A 24,746-nucleotide genomic window follows, 5' to 3' on the forward strand; every position below is an offset into this window, starting at 1 on the left:
CTAAATATATCTTCTAGCAAGACCAAACATAAGGAATGTGCAGGATGTAAAATGGCCCTATCTGCCTCATATCTTAAACCAATGTGTTCAGCATGCATAGATAAGCTTGTGGCGGAAGAGTCCCAGAGTTTGACCAGGTCCATGAGATGTTTAATTAGTTCAGAAGTGAAGGTCCGTACCAAGTCCCCGGATAGATCTACGGAATATGAAAGCATGGATATTGACTTTTCTAATAATGAAGATAAAGAATCAGGACAGTTGTTTTCCAACGACTCTGATTCCTCTGATGATGAATATTCAGAAAGATCCTTTTTTCTCCCTGAGGATACACAGCCATTGCTGAAAGCTGTAAGATCCACTATGCAGCTGGAAGATCTTAAACAGACTAGATCTGCTGCGGACAAAGCCTTCTAAGCTCTAGCCCCTAAGAAACATAGGGTTTTTACTATGCATGAAAACTCACAAGCTCTAATCAAAAAGGAGTGGAAAAATCCTGACAGGAAGTTTTTTTATTCCAACTTCAGTAAAAAGAAAATATCCGTATGATGAAGTATCCTCAATATGGGATAAGGCTCCTACAGTGGATGCCCCGGTCGCCAAAATAGCCAAAAAAGCAGCACTTCCCTTTGATGATCTAGGTTGTCTTTCCGATCCACTAGATAAGAAAGTCGATATTTATTTAAAACGATTTTGGGAGATATCAGCCACTTGTCTCAGACCTACTATCGCAGCTAACTGGGTATCTAGGTCTCTCCATCTCTGGTTGGACCAGCTAGAGATTCACCTTGAAAGAAAATAAACCTAGGGAGGAAATCCTAACATCCTTACCTACATTCTCTAAGGCTGCGGATCATTTAACTGATGCATCTACTGATGTTATCCGTTTTACTGCCAATTCCTCGGCCATGACTAATGCCGCTAAAAGAGCTATTTGGCTTAAATCATGGGAAGGAGATCAAGGTTCTAAGGCCAGACTCTGCACCCTTCCATGTGAAGGGAACAGATTTTTTGGATCTTGTCTGGATGAAATACTGGAGAAGGCCTCGGACAAGAAGAAAGGGTTTCCTACACCTCAGAGGAATCCCTTTTTTTCGTAAACCCCAGCAGGGTTTTAGAAGACAGAGGGGCAAACCATATGACAAAAAAGAGAAACAGGTTTGAGAAAAGATCAGGTGGATTCCTCTTTAAGACCCAGGATAATACACCGAAAGGAAAGCAACAATGACGCCAGACTCCAGGTTGGGGGAAGGTTAGCTTACTTTTTCCCGGCTTGGACAGGGATTACCCAGAACAAGTGGGTCCTGGGTGGGGATAAGGAAGGGATTCCGGTTGGAGTTCCTCTCTTATCCTCAAGACTCTTTCACCTGCACTCCCCTTCCGAGAGACTTCCAAAAGTCCAAGGTGCTAGAATCGGAAGTCTGTTTACTGATAGACAAAGGAGTAGTCTGCCAGGTACCCAAGAGGGAGAAAGGCAAGGGATTTTACTCCCCTCTATTTTTGGTCAAAAAACCCAACGGATCCTTTCGCATGATACTGAACTTAAAAAAGCGAAACAAGTTCTTAAAATACAAAAGGTTTCGTATGGAGACAATAAAAACGACCCTAGATCTGTTATTCAGGGACTGCTGGATGGCGAGCATAGATCTAGAGGATGACTATCATATCCCAATTCATGCTTCCTCCCCAAAATTTTGGAGAACAGCGGTCTACATGCATGGTCAGGTTCTGCATCTACAATGCAAGTCACTCCCCTTCGGTGTCTCACAGGCCCCGAGAATCTTCACAAAGTTAGTGGCAGAGATGGTGGCTTTTCTACGACTGTCCAGGGTAGTGTTGATACCTTATATGGACGACTTCTTGTTCATTGCCCACACAAAGGACCAATTACAAAAAGATCTAGTTTTGGTATGCTCCCTGTTAAAGGATCTTGGGTGGAAGATAAATCAGGTAAAATCTTGTCTAACCCCATCTCAGAATGGCACCTTTTTAGGAATGCAGTTAGATTCCAGGTCCCAGAAGACAATCCTCCGACAGAGGAAAGTCTTGTCCACCAAAAAGCATGTTTGGGCCCTGTTTCGTTCCTTCCAGTGTTCTTTCAGACAAGCAATGATGGTACTGGGACATTTGACGGCTACAATTCCGGCTGTACCCTTCGCGCAGATTCACACAAGACCACTGCAGGTGGATATATTGCAGGCTTGGAATGGACTTTCACAAACTCTGGAGAAAAGGTTCCATCTCTCCTCCAGAGCAATATCATCCCTCCTGTGGTGGACACCCCAAAGAAACCTCTCTGTGGGAATGCCTTGGTCTTTTGAAGATCCCATTATGATAACTATGGACGCCAGTCCCTGGGGCTGGGGCGTACACTCCGAAAGAAGATTCTGGCAAGGAAGGTGGGATTTAAAAACAAGAAAATGCACTTCAAACGTCAAAGAGCTCAAAGCAGTAGAGATGGCCCTAAAATTGCAATTCCAGAAGTCTCAAACAGAAAACTGGTCTTCTACTCAGACAACTCAACAACAGTGGCTTATATAAATCGCCAGGGCGGAACAAGAGTACCATCCCTTCTCTCCCTCTGCAAAGAGATTTTTCAGGTAGCGGAAGAGAGGAAGGGGGGAAGAAAATATTCTAGCCGACTTTATAAGTCAAGTCAAGCTCAGTCAAGCAGAATGGAGTCTGAACGAGGAAGTAGTCTCTCAAATTGTGTCAAAATTTGGGTCTCCGACAACAGACCTCTTTACCTCCCAGAAAAACAGGAAGGTGGAGAGATTCTTCTCCCTAAATCATTCAGAAAATCCCACAGCAATAGACTGTGTAGCTCAGGACTGGAATCAGGAGTTCCGATACGCCTTCCCTCCCTTTTGCCTAATTCCCCAAGTCCGGAAGAAAGTTCAGAGGAAAAGAGCCTCTATCATGTTTGTAGCCCCAAGATGGCCGAAGAGAGTGTGGTATTCAACCCTGATAAACCTATCCAGTGAGCCCCCTTGAATCATTCCTCCAAGGGAGGATCTTCTCTCCCAGGGCTCTGTCCTACATCCCAATCCAGATATTCTGCAGTTATCAGTATGGAAGTTGACAGGGATATCTGGTTAGGAAGAGGCCTTTCCGACAGAGTGGTTTCCACCCTTTTAGGCAGCAGGAAAGTTACTATGGCTAGAAAGTATAATAGAGTCTGGAAAATCTTCTCTTCTTTTTTGGGATCCAGTCCATATCCGTTTAGTCCTCCAGAAATCCCTAAGATCCTGGATTTCCTGCAAGAGGGTCTGGATAAGGGGCTCAGGGCCTCCACCTTAAAGGTGCAGGTGGCGGCTTTGAGCTACTTTTTCGACTTCCAGCTAGCTGTCCACCCTTGGGTTAAGCGTTTTTTTTTAATCTGCAGCAGCTAGACTCCATCCTTCCCTAAGACCCCTCTCCCCTCCCTGGATCTAAACAGGGTATTGACAGCACTTGCCCAGGAGCCCTTTGAACCTCTGTCTAAAATTCTGATAGACATCCTGTCCATAAAGATGTTTTTTCTCTTAGCCATCACCTCCGCTAGGAGGTTCTCAGAAATCCAAGTCTTCTCGGCTTATCCTCCTTACACTACTATTCAGGAAAACCAAGTAGTCATCAGATATGTCTATATGAGGAAATATGTATATCTATCTATATATATATATATATATATATATATATATATATATTTAAGTTGAATGTTCTTGTACATATGTACCACTTCTCTCTCCGGAGAACAATTTATTTCTTCCACTGGTGCTTGGTGGGGGTGTGCCCATTTTATCTTCTCAGGTTTCCTTCTCAAGGTGCCGCCATGGGTATCGATTACCGGTAAGCAATGTTGTTTTCTGTACAGTGAATGCATAATTATTGGGGCTTGTAATACACTGGCCTGCAGTAAAATTGATATCCATTGACCGTGTAATATACCTCCAGCCACATAATCACTTAATCTTTTCAGTCCAGTGAATGCCTAATGTTTGGGGCCTGTAGTCCAGTGGCCTACAGTAACATTTTTATCCATTGACCGTATAATGTACCTCGAGCCACATAATCAGAATTTCTTTTATGTCAGGTGAATATTGTCATCCTGTAACCTTGGCCTAAAGCTGACCTACAGCAGTGAAGAAAAATAGCTGGGTTGTTATAGAAACCTGGAGTAGAACTGTGTGTATCTGGAGACTAAGGGTTATTTATATATATATATATAAAAATGAGGCAGCACAGTGGGTTCAATCAGTAGAAGGGTGCACGGCCCAAAGGATAAGCAGTCCTTGTATACAAAATATCAAAAAAAGGCAGCACTCCAAGGATTAAATGAAAAAACAATCACCTTTTATTCACCCATGTGGGCAGCGCAATGTTTCGGCTCAGCACTAGAGCCTTTCTCAAGCAATAGTGAGGACATATTGCAACATACTTTATAGTCCAGATAATTGTATCAATTCAATAAACAATTAATACATAAACCTTCACAAATAATAATCACATCTTTCACAGAATCAAAATATAAAAAAATCCAAATAGCTTGGTGATAGTGATAAGTGATATACAGCACTTGACATAATTATATTCATAATATGCAGTGTTAAATATACAAAATTCCTAAACTATTAATGATTATCAATTAGATTTCAGGTGTGTAAAGTGCATAGTGCAATTAGTAATTTATCATACTTGGATACACACTGCTGGGGAAGAGGGAGGAGGGGAGAGGCAATACACTAACTCATAAATCCGGGGTCATTGCGTCCGGCAAATTCCACATGTCTGGCTCAGCGTGTCTAGGGTCAAAGTGCGCATGTCCATTATGACGTACGTACCCACATCGGCAGCACAGAAGGAAACGTCACTGCTGACATGTGCATAGCAAGCCTGAGGCAACATCCGCCATGTTTATAAAGGGAAAAGAACCTTGCAGCCCTATTCACTCTATTCAAAAGAGTGTCAAGTACAGATAACAAACATATTTATTATTTATGAAGATGGGACAGAATAGCAAGCACGTATTCTGACAGTCCCAGTGCCGGCCGATACCCCCCTTCCGAGAGGCAGCATACCGCACAGGGTGGCAGGCACTACCGCTGTCAGCATGTCACTGCGACATCGGATCAAAGCCCTGCCCACCAAATGGGACCAATATATACACAGATGTGCAGAGGAGGGATCTCCCCCTATATATTATTTTATTTGTCCCTCTGTATAGAACTATAGTACTATAGTATCTATAGTATAGAGTCCAGCAAATAAGGACGTCACGACCCAGGCCAAAGCATTCTCCTCCACAACTCCCAGTCCACCTGCCTAGCTCCAAGTATCTAAAAAGGAGAAGAGAAAAGGAAATATAAATAGAGCTCATTGAGAAATATCCATAAAAAAAATTATCTTTTGTGTTTATATACAAAAAATATTTGTCCAATTATAACTACCAAATACACAGTACAGTAGCCCAACCCACCCTACGGGAAAAAGAGGGCAAGCCTACCCATCTCAGAACATACCTCCTGGATTATAATCCGCATTTAATTCATGCGGTTTTAAAGATCCTAATCTATGGATCCAGAATAGTTCCTTTTTTTTTTTAAGCAGCAATGATCTATTGCCGCCTCTTCTTTGTATAGGGACGTGGTCAATGATACAGCATCTCAGCTCACTCTCTTTATGCTTACGCTCAGAAAAGTGTTTTGAAACCGGTAAATCAAGTCTTCGTTTTCTAATAGAGTATCTATGATTATTAAGTCGCGTTTTAAAATCCGTGGTGGTTTCACCTACATAATAATTGACATGGACAGGTAAATACATAAATAATGCAGCTAGAATCACATGTAAGGTGAAACTTTATAGGATACAAAACGCCAGTACCAGGATGTGTAAAGGATCCCCCCCTCATGATATATCTGCAATTAACGCAGCAGAGACAAGGAAAACAGCCGTGTCTAGGTTGCGTTAATGTAGTCTGCCTAATTATTTTACCAGGACCCACATCGGCCCTAACCAGCTGATCACGCAGACTACGTGCTCTACGGTAAGATGACAGTGGTAATTGTTGGAATTCGGTGATAGTACGGTGGCAACCTCCCAAGATCTTCCAATGTTTTTTAATAATATTAGCAATAGCATCACTATGCTCTGTATATGTACTAATGAAAGGAATTCTCTGAAATTTTTTATCTTTTCTATCCCTTCCCTTACCGCCCAAGATAGTGGTGCGATCTAGTTGAAGAACAGTGTTTTTGTAATAGTTTCTGTGGGTAACCGCGGGTGGGTAAACACAAAAGAGAAATTCTTTATGGATATTTCTCAATGAGCTCTATTTATATTTCCTTTTCTCTTCTCCTTTTTAGATACTTGGAGCTACGCAGGTGGACTGGGAGTTGTGGAGGAGCTTGCTTTGGCCTGGGTCGTGACGTCCTTATTTGCTGGACTCATTGTGTCATAGGATATGTGCGGCTATATTGGGATCCTTGCTTAAGATACTATAGTTCTATACAGAGGGACAAATAAAATAATATATAGGGGGAGATCCCTCCTCTGCACATCTGTGTATATATTGGTCCCATTTGGTGGGCAGGGCTTTGATCCGATGTCGCAGTGACATGCTGACAGCCGTAGTGCCTGCCACCCTGTGCGATATGCTGCCTCTCGGAAGGGGGGTATCGGCCGGCACTGGGACTATCAGAATATGTGCTTGCTATTCTGTACCATCTTCATAAATAATAAATATGTTTGTTATCTGTACTTGACACTCTTTTGAATAGAGTGAATAGGGCTGCAAGGTTCTTTTCCCTTTATAAACATGGCGGATGTTGCCTCAGGCTTGCTATGCACATGTCAGCAGTGACGTTTCCTTCTGAGCTGCCGATGTGGGTAGGTACGACGCCATGACCCCGGATTTATGAGTTAGTGTATTGCCTCTCCCCTCCTCCCTCTTCCCCAGCAGTATTTATCCAAGTATGATGAATTACTAATTGCACTAGACACTTTACACACATGAAATCTAATTGATAATCATTAATAGTTTAGGAATTTTGTATATTTGGTCTTTCCACATGCAACATCTCTCAAGTGCAACTCTTTAAGTGCACAGACTGAATTATACCAGAATTAGACCAGAAGGGGCCCACAGGTAATTACAGACATAGTCAATGCAAACAATGTTTAAATTTTTCCTCTTACTCCTCCTACTTGTCTATAACCTCCTGAAATACCCCCACATCCATTCACCCAGCAAGGAACTATTCATCTCTTAGTCCATCTTACCTTCTCATCTCATCGCTTGCACAAACCTGTTTGCCAACATAAAACACTTCCTTCCCAAACACACACACCTCATGCCCTCTCCTATTCTCATCTATTAACACTTTCTCTGCTTCTCCTTACTGCTGGTGATATCTCTCCAAATCCAGGACCCCCTCAGCAAAACCCCACTATCACCTCCATGTCCCACTACAAATCTCCGTCTACAAATTTCTACAACCCCTTAAACCTAATTACTATTCCTCTGACCCCTGCCCCTTTAGTTCCTCTTGCAGGAGCATTATGGAACGCGCGCTCCGTCTGTAACAAACTGTCGTACATCCATGAACTGTTCATCTCTCAAAACCTTTCCTTTCTGGGTCTCACAGAGACATGGCTGACACCCTCAGACACCACCTCCCCTGCTGCACTCTCTTATAGTGGATTTCTATTCACTCTCACCCCCTGCCCTGGCTGCAAACATGGTGGAGGAGTTGGTCTTCTCCTATCAGACACCTGCTCATACAGCCCAACTCCACAGCCACCCTCCATTACGCTCACCTCATTTGAAGTACACTCTGTTCGCATCTACTCTCCCTCCAACCTTCAAGTAGCAGTCATTTACCGCCCCCCAGGCGCAGCCACCATATTTCTTGACCACTTTAACACCTGGCTACTAGACTTTCTTTCTGCCGACATCCCCACTATCATCATGGGTGACTTCAACATCCCTATTGACACATGCCACTCGGCCGCCTCAAAACTCCTGTCGCTCTCTTCCTCCTTCGGCTTATCACAGTGGTCTTCAGCTCCCACCCACAGAGATGGTCACACTCTGGATCTGATCTTTTCCCGCCTCTGCTCCCTATCTAACCTTTCAAATTTGCCTCTCCCCCTATCCGACCACAACCTACTCACCTTCTCTTCATTGGTCTCTTATGCAGCTCCCCCGGTCCACACACTAGCACACCCCCGCAGGAACCTCAAACAGCTTGACTTTCGCTTGCTTTCTGACTCTCTTCTCCCACTCTCTACCATTTGTTGCCTCCAAGACCCAGAAGCTGCTACCACCCTATATAACACCACATTAAGTACAGCTCTGGACACTGTTGCCCCCCTCACACACAACAAAATCCGGAAAATCATTAGACAACCCTGGCACACCAACCTGACCAAAAAACTCAGACAAGCTTCCAGGGCTGCTGAGCGGCGATGGAAGAAATCCCATTCTAAAGATCATTTCACCGCATACAAGCAATCCCTCCTCATATTCAAATCCTCACTCGCTGATGCAAAACAGGCTTACTTCTCATCTCTCATATCTTCCCTGTCACACAGCCCTAAACAACTTTTTAGCACTTTTAATTCCCTTCTCCGTCCCCCAGCGCCCCCACCCTCTCCTCTCTTCTCAGCTGAGGACTTTGCCAAATATTTCAAACAAAAGATAGTCCACATCAGAGAAAGCTTTACTACACAGTCCCCACAGACCCTCTACACAACTGCTCGGTCCTCTTCTCCCAAAACCCACTTCTCTACCATTACAGAAGGTAAACTCTCCACTCTACTCTCCAAATCTCATCTGACCACCTTTGCACTTGACCCAATCCCATCCCTAACCTCACCGCAGTGTTTATCCCAGCCCTAACTCATCTCTTCAACCTATCACTAAACTCTGGTGTCTTCCCCTCTGCTTTTAAACATGCTACCATTACACCCATCCTCAAAAAGCCTTCACTTGACCCATCTTCCTTGTCCAGTTATCGCCCCATATCACTTCTTCCGTATGCCTCAAAGCTACTTGAACAACATGTCCATTCAGAACTGTCCTCCTGTCACGCCTACAATTTTTCAACAGTGGATCTCAACTGCGGATTTACTAGGATCAATCAGATATGAATCTCAGGCGTCACTCACAACCTCAACGGTGAGTTTGAGATTCTACCATCACGTGATCAGGAGAGAACAACTCTGGTCGGGCAGTACTATTGCTTCATAGACTGCGGGTAGGTGTTTAGCATACAAGAATGTGGTAGCTGCCGCGGGGTTAACAGAGGCCACTCGACAAGAGACCTACACAGTTATCTCAGCCAGTATGTAAGTAAGGAGAGGTGCTCTCTCACAGAGAGGGTACTTGCGATTGGCAGCAGCTATGCGATGGTGGAGACTCCCTTGGAGACTGTAGTTTCAGGGCAGAGCAGATCCGTCTTCCTGATGGTAGAGAGGAGATGAGAAGGGTCCGGTTCCTAAGCGGATCCGTCTTCCAGATGGCAGCGGGGTTACTGGCGCGGGTCCGGTTGCGGTGCGGATCCGTCTCGCAGATGTCAGCGGGGTAGCTGGAGCGGGTCCGGTTGCGGTGCGGATCCGTCTCCCAGATGAGCGGGGTAGCTGGAGCGGGTCCGGTTGCGGTGCGGATCCGTCTCCCAGATGAGAGTGAGGGGGACGTGCAAGCTTCGATCTCTTGGCGTCCTCATACACAGGTGGTGAGGCAGCAGGCGTACCGACTACAATCACAGCACGCCATGCCGCCTCACCAGCCCCTTTAAATAGAACCAGGAAGTGCCATAGGACCTTCTGATTGGCCCGGACGACTTCCGCGTTCCACCGTGGAACGCAGCGCCGCGTCACAACCTGGAGCCCCCGCGCGTCTTCCGCGTTCCACGGTGGAACGCAAGGACCGCGGCAGACGAAGAAAAGGCCGTCGCGTCGGCGGCATTACAGTATCCCCCCCTCAAAGGAACGCCTCCGGAGTTCTCCCTGGGAGTAGGCCGATCAGGATACCTACGATGGAACAAACGGGTCAATCTAGGAGCATGTACGTCCCGTGAGTCTTCCCAAGAATCATCCGCAGGAGTATAACCCTTCCATCGTATGAGATACTGTATAGATGATCCCCTTTTACGGGAGTCGAGTATCTTGTCGACTTCGTACTCAACCTCACCCTGGACCTGAATTGGGGGGCCAGGGGGGAAGGCTCTAAGGGGGAGTCGGTTAGGTTTGTACGGTTTAAGCAGGGAGACATGGAAGGAGGGATGGATTTTCCAGTCGGGAGGAAGAGTTAGGCGAACCGCATTTTGATTCAGGACTTTCTCGATGGGAAATGGCCCGATGTACTGACGACCGAGTTTCCTAGCGGGCACGTTAAGGCGGAGATTTCTCGTAGACAACCACACCATGTCTCCCACACAGTATGCGGGGGGATTAGAGTGTCGAGTGTCATAATGTCTTTTTTGTCGCTCCTTTGCGGTCTTTAGGTTACCTTGTATTGTAAGGGAAGTCTCTCTTAGACATTTGAGATAGTCCTGAACTGCAGGAACGTTCCCGGGTAAGTAATCAGGGGGCAGGTTGGTGGGGTGGAAACCGTAGTTTGCATAGAAAGGAGAGTATTGAGTGGAGGAGTTCATTGAATTGTTGTATGCAAACTCGGCCAGAGGCAGTAGATCGAACCAGTCATCTTGGAGATGGCTGCAATAGCATCGAATGTATTGTTCTAGACACTGGTTTACTCGCTCTGTTTGGCCGTTAGTTTGTGGGTGGTATGCGGTTGACATTCTGTGATCAATTTGGAGGGCTGTGCAAAGTGCCTTCCAAATTTTTGATACAAACTGACTGCCCCTGTCGGAAATAATTACGGAGGGTAAACCGTGCAATCGAAGGACTTGGCTGAGGAAAGTTTGGGCGGTTTCTTTTGATGATGGTAATTTTTTAAGTGGGGAGAAGTGAGCCATTTTGGTTAGTAGGTCGACAGTAACCATGATGGTGTTGCAACCCTCTGAGCGAGGGAGGTCGACTATAAAATCGACAGAGACCATCTGCCAAGGTCTGGTGGGTGTTTCCAGTGACATCAGTAACCCATAGGGAGGCTTTCTGTCGGTTTTGGTAGAGGCACAGACATCACAGGTGGAGACATATTCGTGGATGGATTTGGTCATGTCTGGCCACCAGAATTTTCTGCGTACAAGCTCCAAGGTTTTGGTGATGACTGGGTGGCCCGCTAGGGGTGTGTCATGCATGAGTTTGCACAAACTTATGAACTGACGGAATAGTTTCCTATCCCCGGAGAAGGGTTCGGGGGCACAGATCTTGGGTTCCGGTCCCTCTCTGGGAGGTGCAGCACCTGCGTTTTGGTTAACCAAAGTACGCAATCTCTGGTTCTCCAGCTGCAGGTCCTGCACGGAGGCAGACAGGGTCTCGACTCTCTGGGACAAAGAAACCATATGTCTAGCGAGTTCCGCTGGATCCATCTTTACTGGGTGCTGTGATACTGTCACGCCTACAATTTTTCAACAGTGGATCTCAACTGCGGATTTACTAGGATCAATCAGATATGAATCTCAGGCGTCACTCACAACCTCAACGGTGAGTTTGAGATTCTACCATCACGTGATCAGGAGAGAACAACTCTGGTCGGGCAGTACTATTGCTTCATAGACTGCGGGTAGGTGTTTAGCATACAAGAATGTGGTAGCTGCCGCGGGGTTAACAGAGGCCACTCGACAAGAGACCTACACAGTTATCTCAGCCAGTATGTAAGTAAGGAGAGGTGCTCTCTCACAGAGAGGGTACTTGCGATTGGCAGCAGCTATGCGATGGTGGAGACTCCCTTGGAGACTGTAGTTTCAGGGCAGAGTGGATCCGTCTTCCTGATGGTAGAGAGGAGATGAGAAGGGTCCGGTTCCTAAGCGGATCCGTCTTCCAGATGGCAGCGGGGTTACTGGCGCGGGTCCGGTTGCGGTGCGGATCCGTCTCGCAGATGTCAGCGGGGTAGCTGGAGCGGGTCCGGTTGCGGTGCGGATCCGTCTCCCAGATGAGCGGGGTAGCTGGAGCGGGTCCGGTTGCGGTGCGGATCCGTCTCCCAGATGAGAGTGAGGGGGACGTGCAAGCTTTGATCTCTTGGCGTCCTCATACACAGGTGGTGAGGCAGCAGGCGTACCGACTACAATCACAGCACGCCATGCCGCCTCACCAGCCCCTTTAAATAGAACCAGGAAGTGCCATAGGACCTTCTGATTGGCCCGGACGACTTCCGCGTTCCACCGTGGAACGCAGCGCCGCGTCACAACCTGGAGCCCCCGCGCGTCTTCCGCGTTCCACGGTGGAACGCAAGGACCGCGGCAGACGAAGAAAAGGCCGTCGCGTCGGCGGCATTACACCTCCCACCTCTCCTCCTGCTCCCTCTTTGACCGCTTACAGTCTGGCTTCTGACCCCACCACTCGACCGAGACTGCCCTTACCAAAGTCACCAATGACGTACTCACAGCCAAAACCAAGAAACAATACTCTGTCCTCCTTCTCCTTGACCTGTCCTCTGCCTTCGACACTGTTGACCACTCCCTTCTGTTGCAAACTCTCTCATCTCTTGGCATCACTGACCTGGCCCTCTCCTGGATCACATCATACCTCACAGACCGGACGTTTAGCGTCTCCCACTCCCGCACCACCTCCTCATCTCATTCCCTCTCTGTTGGTGTCCCGCAAGGCTCTGTCCTAGGACCCCTGCTCTTCTCTATCTACACTTTTGGCCTGGGACAGCTCATAGAGTCCTATGGCTTTCAGTATCACTCCTACGCTGACGACACACAAATCTACCTCTCTGGTCCAGACATCACCACCTTACTATCTAGAATCCCACAATGTCTATCTTCTATATCATCCTTCTTCGCCTCTCGCTTTCTTAAACTTAACATGGATAAGACAGAATTCATAATCTTTCCCCCATCTTGTTCAACCCCCCCAACAGACCTATCTATCACGATCAATGGCTGCACATTATCCCCAGTCAACAAAGCCCGCTGCCTTGGAGTGATCTTGGATTCTGCCCTTTCCTTCCGACCGCACATCCAAGCCCTTTCCACCACCTACCGTCTCCAACTCAAAAACATCTCCCGCATCCACGCTTTCCTTAACTTTGAATCTGCGAAAATACTTGTACATGCCCTCATTATCTCCCGCTTAGACTACTGCAACATTCTCCTCTGTGGCCTTCCATCTAGCACTCTCGCACCCCTCCAATCTATCCTCAACTCTGCTGCCCGACTAATCCACCTCTCACCCTATTGTTCCTCTGCCTCTCCCCTTTGCCAATCCCTTCACTGGCTCCCCATTGCCCAACGAATTCACTTCAAAGTACTTACAAATACATACAAGGCCGTCCATAACCTGTCCCCTCCCTACATCTCTGAGCTAATTTCCCGATACACCCCCACACGCACTCTCCGATCCTCACAAGACCTCCTTCTCTCCTCTCCTCTTATTGCCTCTTCCCACAATCGACTCCAGGATTTCTCCCGTGCATCCCGCATACTTTGGAACTCGCTAACCCAACATATCAGACTCTCACCTACAGTGGAATCCTTCAAAAGAAACCTGAAAACCCACCTCTTCAGACAAGCCTACAACCAATGACCCTGCTGCCTCTATACCGCCATGACCAACTTAACCCGCACCTACTGTGTCCTTCTCCCATACCATGTAGATTGTAAGCCCTCACGGGCAGGGCCCTCTCTCCTTCTGTACCAGTTTGTAACTCATTTTGTTTATGATTAGTGCAATTGTCTGTATTATGTATGTGCACCCCTTATCATATGTACAGTGCTATGGAATGAATGGCGCTTTAATAATAAATAATAATAATAATATTTAACACTGCATATTATGAATATAATTATGTCAAGTGCTGTATATCACTTATTACTATCACCAAGCTATTTGGATTTTTTTATATTTTGATTCTGTGAAAGATGTGATTATTATTTGTGAAGGTTTATGTATTAATTGTTTATTGAATTGATATGATTATCTGGACTATAAAGTATGTTGCATTATGTCCTCACTATTGCTTGAGAAAGGCTCTAGTGCTGAGCCGAAACGTTCTGCTGCCCACATGGGTGAATAAAAGGTGATTGTTTTTTCATTTAATCCTTGGAGTGCTGCCTTTTTTTGATTTTATATATATATATATATATATATATATATATCTAGCAGAAGGACCCCGCTTCGCACGGGTATATTTAATCTATTTCATTTAATGTTTGTGTGTGTCATTAAAAGATATCGACAGTATCCCGCATAACTGTGAACTCTACAGCACCTCATCCCTTTAACAGTGAATTCCACAGTCCCCCACCCCTTAACACTGACCCCCCCCACAGTGCCCCGCCACTTTAATAGGACCTCCACAGCAGCCCATCCCCTTAACTTTGACCTTCACAGCAGCCAGCCCCTTTAACAGTGAGTTTCATAGCACCCTACTCCCTTGACAGTGACCTCCTTAGGGGCCGTCCCCTTAACAGTGACCTCTACAGTACCCTCTCCTTTAACAATGATCTCCACAGTGCCAGACCCTTTAACAGTAACCTCCACAGTGTCCGCCTCTTTAACAGTGACCTCCACAGTGCCCTGTCCCTTTAATGCTAGGGCTAAATGATGACATGTGTTGTGCAACATTTTGTCTCAACAACTTTTATAATGATAGGCTATGGTGTTGCACTGTAACATGCAACATGCTGCGACGTCCAAGATGGATGTATGTAGCAGCGTAGTTGTGACAGTAGAGCTGAGACCCAGTCTAAAACCTTCCCGGACACCTGATGTACCTGTGTGCCAAATTTGGTGAAGATCGGTTCAGTCGTTTGGTCACACATAAAGAACAGAGAGACAGAAACTCATTTATATATACTCACCTAAAGAATTATTAGGAACACCATACTAATACGGTGTTGGACCCCCTTTTGCTTTCAGAACTGCCTTAATTCTACGTGGCATTGATTCAACAAGGTGCTGATAGCATTCTTTAGAAATGTTGGTACATATTGATAGGATAGCATCTTGCAGTTGATGGAGATTTGAGGGATGCACATCCAGGGCACGAAGCCCCCATTCCACTACATTCCAAAGATGCTCTATTGGGTTGAGATCTGGTCACTGTGGGGGCCATTTTAGTACAGTGAACTCATTGTCATGTTCAAGAAACCAATTTGAAATGATTCGAGCTTTGTGACATGGTGCATTATCCTGGTGGAAGTAGTTATCAGAGGATGGGTACATGGTGGTCATGAAGGGATGGACATGGTCAGAAACAATGCTCAGGTAGCCTGAGCTTGGCATTTAAACAATGGCCAATTGGCACTAAGGGACCTAAAGTGTGCCCAGAAAACATCCCCCACACCATTACACCAGTGTTCCCTCTAAGCTGCGCGGGTGGGCGGCCGCGCAGCAATTATTGTGGCCCCGCTCACAATTTTATTATGCCCGCTCACTCAGCCTAGTTCGCTAACGCTGCTGGCAAAATGCCAGCTCTTGTCGTCACTCGTCAGACTTATGTGCGTGACGGCGCCGACGTCCTCCTCGTAGTCTTGTGCGGCTCAGCACAGCGGGGCGCCGCCTACATAACGTCAGTCGTCACTGTGTTCTTTAACGTCAGACGTCACACACACCGCTGTTCGCGCACTTATTGGCGCTGCAGGATTCGTGGGAGAAGGAAGGGAACTCTGAGGAGCGTGGGCACAGAGTTCGCTGAGGTAGTGGCCGTGTCTGGTCTGAAAGAAATTGAAAGACTGTGCTGGGCTGGCGGCGCTGCTGTTGCTGTGGGCTGTGGCAGGGCCGGGGTGAAAAGGGGAGAAAAATACGTTATAAAAAAAGTCTGATAAATACCAGTGTGAATGAAGGACTGTTAAAAGGGATTAATAACTACTGAAGGCCCTTCACAGTAGTTATTAACCCCTTTAAGCAGTCCCCCATTCACAGTATTTATTAACCACTTCAGCAGTCCCCCATTCACAGTATTTATTAACCACTTCAGCAGTCCCCCATTCACAGTATTTATTAACCACTTCAGCAGTCCCCCATTCACAGTATTTATTAACCCCTTTCACTAGTCCCCTCTTCAGTGAAGGGGGGACTGCTGAAGTGGTTAATAAATACTGTGAATGGGGGACTGCTGAAGTGGTTAATAAATACTGTGAATGGGGGACTGCTGAAGTGGTTAATAAATACTGTGACTGGGGGACTGCTTAAAGGGGTTAATAACTACTGTGAAGGGCCTTCAGTAGTTATTAACCCCTTTTAACAGTCCTTCATTCACACTGGTATTTATCAGACTTTTTTTATAACGTATTTTTCTCCCCTTTTCACCCCGGCCCTGCCACAGCCCACAGCAACAGCAGCGCCGCCAGCCCAGCACGGTCTTTCTTTTTTCCCCCTTTAGGTGTTTAGGTGTTAGAGCAATCTAATTAAAGTTCTATTTTAACACCTAAAGAGAAAGGAAAAAAATAAAACCTACTGTTTCTCTAGATGACCTTATGTTGATAGTAGTGTTAATAGAGTCTCAATGATTTGTAAAAATAGTGTAGATGCTTTTATAGACCCTTGGGACTCTATTACCACTACTATCAACATAAGGTCATCTAGAGAAACAGCAGCTTTTTAAAATTATTTTTTTCCTTTAGGTGTTTAGGTATTAGAGCAATAAAATGAAAGTTATGTTTTAACATAAGGGTCAGAAACTGGGTTTTGTTTAGCCTCTTGGTTATTAGTTTTTCTATGTAAGTTCTCTGGATCAAAGATTTTTTTTTCCCTGTATGGTTTTTATATGGAGAGCAATGTCCAGTGATCACAGAGAGGACTATACTGTATATTGTACGGGATGGTGCAGGGGTTATACTGTATTGTATGGGATGGCGCTAAGGTTTGTATGCTCTTTGAAGTGACAATTATCTTAGGTTTTCCTATCGCCCACCTTTGATGGCGCTGTGCCCAGCTCTGAGCCGACCCCGCTCAGCAGCTGCCAAGGCTTAGAGGGAACACTGCATTACACCACCACCACCAGCCTGCACAGTGGTAACAAGGCATGATGGATACATGTTATCATTCTGTTTATGCCAAATTCGGACTCTACCATTTAAATGTCTTAACAAAAATCGAGACTCGTCAGACCAGGTAACATTTTTCCAGTCTTCAACAGTCCAATTTTGGTGAGCTCGTGCAAATTGTAGCCTCTTTTTCCTATTTGTAGTGGAGATGAGTGGTACCCAGTGGGGTCTTCTGTTGTTGTAGCCCATCCGCCTCAAGGTTGTGCGTGTTGTGGCTTCACAAATGCTTTGCTGCATACCTCGGTTGTAACGAGTGGTTATTTCAGTCAACGTTGCTCTTCTATTAGCTTGAATCAGTCGGCCCATTCTCCTCTGACCACTAGCATCAACAAGGCATTTTCGCCCACAGGACTGCCGCATACTGGATATTTTTCCCTTTTCACACCATTCTTTGTAAACCCTAGAAATGGTTGTGCGCTCAAAATTGCTTAAATCACCTTTCTTTCCCATTCTGACATTCAGTTTGGAGTTCAGGAGATTGTCTTGACCAGGACCACAACCCTGTGTATATATATATATATATATAAATATAAGAAACTAGCAGAAGGACCCAGCTTCGCACGGGTATATTTCATCTATTTCATTTCATGTTTCCATGTGTCGTAAAAAGATCGTCGTCAACAGTATCCCCCATAACAGTGACCTCCACAGTGGCCGACCCTTCAACAGTAACCTCCACAGTGACCGCCCCTTTAAAAGTGACCTCCACAGTGTCCGCCCCTTTAACAGTGACCTCCACAGTGCCCGCCCCTTTAACCTCTTAAGGATTGGGCTATGAGCTGTGCGCTGCGATTGGCCAGCAGTGCAGCAAGGGACACGCCTCCTACAAGAAATCAGTCAGAGGGAGCGCAGACACCGGAGCCTATACCGGGCGAACGGAGCGGCGCCCAGACTTACGAGTAAGTGCAGGGGGACCCCTGGGCGCCGCTCTGCCCACTGATCGTGTTAGTTTTTAGTTTGTAGAGTAGTGAAAGGTCCTCTTTAAGGACCAGGCCATTTTTTGCAAATCTGACCAGTGTCACTTTATGTGTGAATAACTTTAAAACGCTTTTACTTATCCAGGCCATTCTGAGATTGTTTTTTCGTCACATATTTTACTTCATGACACTGGTAAAATGGAGTAAAAAAAAAATTTTCTTTATAAAAAAAATACAAAATTGACCTAATTTTTTTAAAATTAGCAAATTTCCAAGTTTCAATTTCTCTACTTCTATAATACAGAGTAATACCGCCAAAAATAGTTATTAATTTACATTCCCCATATGTCTACTTCATGTTTGGATCATTTTAGGAATGCCATTTTAAAGTGCAGGGACTCGATGCGATCACTCAACCACAAACCACTTCTATATCACGGTCAGCGTGGCCCGCTGCATAGAAGGGGTTAATCTGCAGTGATCGCCAATACGGGGTCGGGGGGGGGGGGGGGTGGTTTCACAGGACCCACCTCAGCATTGTCACAGGACCCACCTCAGCATTGTCACAGGGTGCCTGCTAAATGATTTCAGCAGGCACCCCGTTATGATCACCACCAGACGTGAGGCGGTGATCGGAAATACACAGGGTGTACCTGTACGCCCTGTGTCCTTAAGGACTCGGACATCAGGGCGTACAGGCCTTGTGTCCGCAAGAGGTTAAAGGGGCAGGCACTGTGGGGGTCACTGCAAAAACCCTCCACCAGCCTTCATCAACTAACTATGGTGCGGCTCAACCTCTATCTTCCCCTCATTACAATGAATATTTGACCTTTAGTTTGTCTATCCTCTGAGTGGTCTTTACTTCTAGGCAGTTTAAATACTGTGGTTACTCGCCTGTCACTTGCATGCCTAGAGGGGATGATAAGGGAGGGACATCCTATAATTTAAAGGATTTAATCTCACACATTGGTGGCCTATCACTAGGATATGCTATTTATATCAGATCGGTGCGGGTCCCACCTCTGGGACCCACACCTATTTCTAGAATGGTCCCCTAAAAGACCCTTAAAGAAAAGGCTCTCAATTCACTTCTGTCGGAGTTCTGACAGCAGATCTCCCATAGAAGTAATTGTGCGGCTACCTCTCCATTCAACTCCACCTCTACATCCACTGTTTTAAAGACCGGGCCTCCAAAGCTAAAGGGAGCACTCTGTGTATGTGTGCCCTGCTCTCCATTCACTGCTATGGGAGTTCTACAAAGGGCTCAGCGAGAGGAGAAACAAAAACCATTAAACAAACCATTATGCTAAATGACACCATGGTGGGAAATATGCCTCCATGTCCACTATCGAGATGGGACAACCCCTTTAAAGGGATCCTGTCACTTGGTTTGGGGCCACAAAACTACCAGCATGCTATTATTTAGCTGGTGTTTACAGTTCCAATCCTGCCCATATCCTGGGTTCGATTGGCAATGTGCAGTGACCCGAAAGGTAGGCGAGTTGGATGAGAGTGGTATTTATGGCCTTGAGAGAAGTAGTAATACTCACAGTTCACTAAAGGTCAGTCCCTAACACTAGTGCCCCCTAGGGTTGTGCAGTGTTTGGAAGGCACACCCTTTCTTCTCCTGGGGCATATGCTGGTGTTGGGGCTCTTGCCTGGTGCTGGATGGGGTGCCTTTAATAGTGGGTGTTGGTCTGAGTGCAAAGCAGGAGGGCAGGTGCAGTGGTTGGCAAACGGTGGAATCAGTAACCAGACCAGTTGGTATCAATAAATAAGTCTCACTTTGCTAAAAAAATAATAGGTGCTGTAGTACATCCAGCAGTAACAAGGCACAGTTCCAAGGCATTTAAAGGGAACTTGTCATGTTGAACGTGGTGTTTGAGCTGCAGGCTGCATGTTATAGAGCAGGAGCTGAGCAGATTGATGATATATAGTTGGGTGTGAAAAGGCTCAGTATAACTTGTATTTTATACATTTAAATTCCTGCTCATTCTTGGCTTTGAAGTCGAGGAGGCGGTCCTATCAGTGACTGACAGCCTTATCTCTATGACTGTACATGCAGAGATAGCTGTCAATCACTGATAGGACCACCTCCTCAACTTCAAAGCCATAATTGAGCAGGATTTTAATGTATACATTTCAAGTTTTAGGCTACTTTCACACTGGCGTTTTGGCTTTCTGTCTGTGAGATCCGTTCAGGGCTCTCACAAGCGATGGAAAAAGATCCGCTCCGAAAACATCAGTTTGCCTCCGTTCCGTCTCCATTCCGCTTTGGAGGAGGAAACCAAAATGCTGCTTGTAGCATTTTAGTGTCGGTCTGACGAAACTGAGCCAAATCGATCTGTTCTGACCCACAATGTAAGTCAATGGGGACGGATCTGTTTTCAATGGTGTTCAAGACGGATCCGTCTTGGCTATGTTAAATATAATACAAACTGATCCGTTCTGAATGGATGCAGACATTTGTATTATCTGAACGGATCCATCTGTGCAGATCCATGACGGATCCATACCAAATGCGAGTGTGAAAGTAGCTTTACTGAATCTTTCCCCACAAAACGATATATTAGTTTGTCCAGCTGCTCCTTCTTTGCAACATACTGCCTATAGCTCATGTTCAACATGACAGGTTCCCTATAAATGCTTTGGAACTGTGCCTTGTTACTGCTGGATGTACTACGTCTCCTCTTTTACAGCTTACATCACATTTTCATGACAACTCTTTTACATCATATTTCTATGGTGACAGGTTACCTTTAGCATATGGACAGCAGCAATGATGGCAGTTGTAGTACTCCTTCCTGTCTCTCTCCAGAGTCTCTCTGCAGAACCTGAGGCATGCACTGAGGTTTTTGGTAAGCTTCTGCAGTTCTCCGGCTGAGTGGTGCAGATATAAGATATGGCCGGCCAAACTTTCTTAAGTGTGGAAGGGTGTGTTGGCAATGTTTCCTCTCACAGCAGTAAAGTCTCTATTGGCCATAAACATGCACAATACCTTGCTGAATGAATCCAGTGCATGGCCTTTTAGATTCTGGACCTTCTGACTTCCTTCTGTCTGGAGAACTTTTGATGATAAAGTTGCTTCCTTGTGCGGCGACCGGGACTACAGGGTCCATGTGTGAGTGTGGTGGTCTGATGGATATAGTAGTTGGTACTCCCATTTCTGCAGCTCCCTGGGCCAGTGTGCAGTGATAGGAAGGATGACACAGAAGTGCTCACTAGTATGAATGGGCCCCCTCACACGCCGGGCCCCTGTGCAGCTGAACCGGCTTATGTCTGCCCCTGAGCTGTACCATTGAAGTGAATATGGATGTGTAACACCCCAGAGTTGTGATACTCCACGCCTCTACCCCGCTACTATCTTTTAAGAGCCTTTATACTGTCATCAAATGTAATTTACATTATGTCTTCCACAAATGTGCATGCAAAACTATATTAAATGCAATTGTTCATGTAATTTGCCTGGTTACCGGTAGGTGGCAGCGACACATTGGCAGGTGCAAGTTTATTGTTTAGTACATCGGAGCTGGAATGGATTATTCCAGCTTAGCTCCCCCTCTGTGGAGAGGTGGGCTGGTCCCACATCCTGCAGTCTGGGTGGAGCAGGAAGTTTAGGCAGTGTACCAGCTACCCCTATTGGGGAAGGCTGTGTGATAGTGTCCAGGAGAACCCCTGTATAGGGATGACAGCAAGGACCTAGTCTCGACTGAGACCATATACCCAGTCTGAGCACCTTCAGCTCTGCTGGATGAGGAAAGCAGAAATTGCAGGCAAACTCCAGAGTTCCAGGAAGAAAGCATCCAGGGGCGGGCTGGGACGGGGGCAGAGAGGCAATTGCCGCCCTAAAGCATGTTAAAAACGGCCTTTAAAGAATCATTTTTATTTTATTTTTTTATTCCTCAGGGCCCCACCGCCCTGGTTCTAATTGCCGGTGGCGGTGGGGGGCAGTAGGAGATGAGCGCTTCCATTGTGTAAGCGCTCATCTCCATCTGTATCACCGTCCTCAGGACAGCGATACAGATGCCTGTGTTGCGGCAGGGCAGGGGAGGGAGAGGCATCTCTGGGCTTCTGGCAAATGCATCTGGCATTTGGGGGTGGCACTCTGGGGGCATTTATTTCCTGCCCATTTTGGGGGAGGGGCACTATGGGGGCATTTCTTACTGGCACATTATGGGGGGGCACCATGGGGGAGAGAATCACTATAGGGGCATCTCAGGGCTCTAAAGGGGCTTTTTATTATTGGCACATTATGGGGGCACTATGGCATCTTGTGGCACTAAAGGGGCATTTTTTACTGCCACATTATGGGGGAGAGGTGCACTATAGGAGCATGTGCTGGGGGCACTAAGAAGAGGCATTTTTTTTACTGGCATATTATGGGGACACTATGGGGAAGGGGGAGAGGAGCACTATGAGGGCATTTGCTGGGGCACTATATAGGGGTATTTTATACTGGCATACATTATGGGGACATTAGCTCACTAAGCGGGGGTATTTCATGTACTGTCATATTATAAGGAGAATTATTTATACTAGGGGGTATTATGCAGAGTACTACTGGGGGGCTATGAGGAACATGATTACTAGTATGGGCACTATATGGGCATTATTACTACTAAGTGTGCTCTGGCAGAGAATTATTTCTATTGGTGGGAAAAAATAGAGCATGTCCTTTTCTTGTCTGCAATTGCAGACAAGAATAGGCATTTCTATGGGGGTACCAGCTGGGTGAATTGCAGATCCGCAATGCACTACGGACGTGTGAATGGACCCTTTTAGACCCAAGGGTGAATATTTTTTTCTTTTTTTACACTACTATATTCAGGTTACATGTATTGTACTCTACTGCTTCCATACTATTGTCTTTCATTTCATTTTTGCTGTGTTCTGTATATCCATCATGCAGCCCTGTTATAGCACACATACTCAATATGTTGAGTGTAATATCTACTTGTTATATCTTTTTGAACAGTCCATGGTCAAGACTGGAGTTGTGCCTGGTAAAAAGGGCTGCAGCCTGTGGTCCTGGTGGTCAGACTTCCACCCATCACTCATTGGTGGTTTATCTCAAGCCATTTAGACTCTTTGTACAACTAATGAAGACACCTTACTTTTATTTTTCCACACATATAAGCTAATAGCAGAGCAAAATGAAATGTGTGTTCCAGTTACCCGTTCATGTCCCTTATATTTTTTCAGTGAATGACTGTGTATAAATGCCAGAAATGGAGTACAGCATGTAAAAGTAGACTATACAGGGCCATGTGAGAAAGTGTCCCATCCCCGATTGGTCCCATCTATTTTGCAGAATTTATGCAGCACTCCCATCTCTAGAAGAACCCAGCACCATAATGAGGACCCATTTCAATCTTTCACATGAGACCCCCTCTCTTTTATGTATACAGCTACACCTCTGCAACCTCTTAGACTTCCTATGTTCCTATATATATATATATATATATATATGTATATATTTGACTACATGTTAAGACCTTCATTACCTCCAGAGTAAAGCTTGCCATAAATATTTGATGTATATCCACCAACTCTGCAGGTTTCAGCGGAACCAGCTGATCATCTAATATATACGGCGGCCACTGATCTGAGCTTGAATGTGTGAAAATGGACTATGTTGTCTGTGTCTATGCTGGTGTCTCTGAATAAATGCTGCCTTTCCTTTGTCTTCTGTCACCCGTCCTGATAGAAACTAGTTCAAGAACTCATAGTAGCACCATGAGGATTAAACTTCACTCTTGTGACCTCCACGCTTTACAAGAACCGGCCACCATTGTGAAATAAGACATACATAGCTCAGTACAATAATATACATTTATTTGGTATAATGAAGGTCAAACACACAACCTCTTCTACGGGACTACTCCAAATTTCACTTCAGCTTTTCAGCGAGACATCATATGTACAAACTCTGTGAATGAAGAAGATCACATGAAATACCAGAAAAAAAAAAACAGAAGAGAATTGATGTATAGCTAAAACAAAATGACACACACTGGCATCATGCCTTTCAATAAAAAATTGACTTGTTTAGGGACTATGGAGTAGAATGAACATAGGGGGTCATTTATTAAGACCGGCATTTTAGATGCCAGTCTTAATAACCCCTTGCGATGGCGTTAGATCCATCGAAGTTATGTAGAGGGACCTGCCTCTACATAACTTCGGCGCATCCACTGCCGGTCTAAATGTAAGACAGCTTCCTTGCTAAAGGCATAGAAAACGATAAATGATATGGGCCTGCTGACCTTTACCCTTTCCCACTCACACTACGCCCCCTTTTTAGACCTGACGTGAGCAGGGAATAGTCCCACATTGTGGTGCAAATAGCCTTTGCGCCGCAATCTATGATAGATATACGGCAGAAAACTGACGTATATCATTTAGTAAATGACCCCCATAGTCCGTGTCGGACTGAGGTTCCTGGGGCCCACCAGAGGAAATTATTCTCGAGGCCAAACTCCTATATAATTAATAAAGTTTAATGTGTTTTGAATCACAGAAATGGACCCTAATGGCAGGTGATGGGCTTCAAAGGCAGCTTAATGTTTTTATCTCCTGAATCTTTGGGGCCCATTATGATATCAGAGCCTGGGCCCATCAGAAGATCCTCTGGTGGGCCAGTCCAAATTTTACAGTAAGAGATAACAGGTCCTATGTAACATAGTCTTGAAGAGGACCTTTTATGAGTGGTTAGACGGAGTCTCTCTAT

At 45.7% G+C, this 24,746-nt stretch overlaps 1 protein-coding gene across 4 annotated transcripts in view; it reads right to left on the bottom strand.

Moving 5' to 3' along the window:
- Nucleotides 1-23,830: 23,830 nt before the first annotated feature.
- LOC122941041 (calcium-binding protein 2-like) overlaps nucleotides 23,831-24,746 on the bottom strand; it is a 99,716-nt gene continuing 98,800 nt past the window's right edge. For all 4 annotated transcript variants that reach the window (XM_044298023.1, XM_044298022.1, XM_044298024.1 and 1 more), the window contains one exon: nucleotides 23,831-23,945. In XM_044298023.1, the coding sequence (XP_044153958.1) occupies nucleotides 23,920-23,945 (26 nt within the window). In that variant the 3' untranslated portion in view covers nucleotides 23,831-23,919. The remainder of the gene's footprint in view (nucleotides 23,946-24,746) is intronic.

Source organism: Bufo gargarizans, chromosome 6 (genome assembly GCF_014858855.1).
Source record: "Bufo gargarizans isolate SCDJY-AF-19 chromosome 6, ASM1485885v1, whole genome shotgun sequence".
Classification (NCBI taxonomy): Eukaryota; Metazoa; Chordata; class Amphibia; order Anura; family Bufonidae; genus Bufo; species Bufo gargarizans.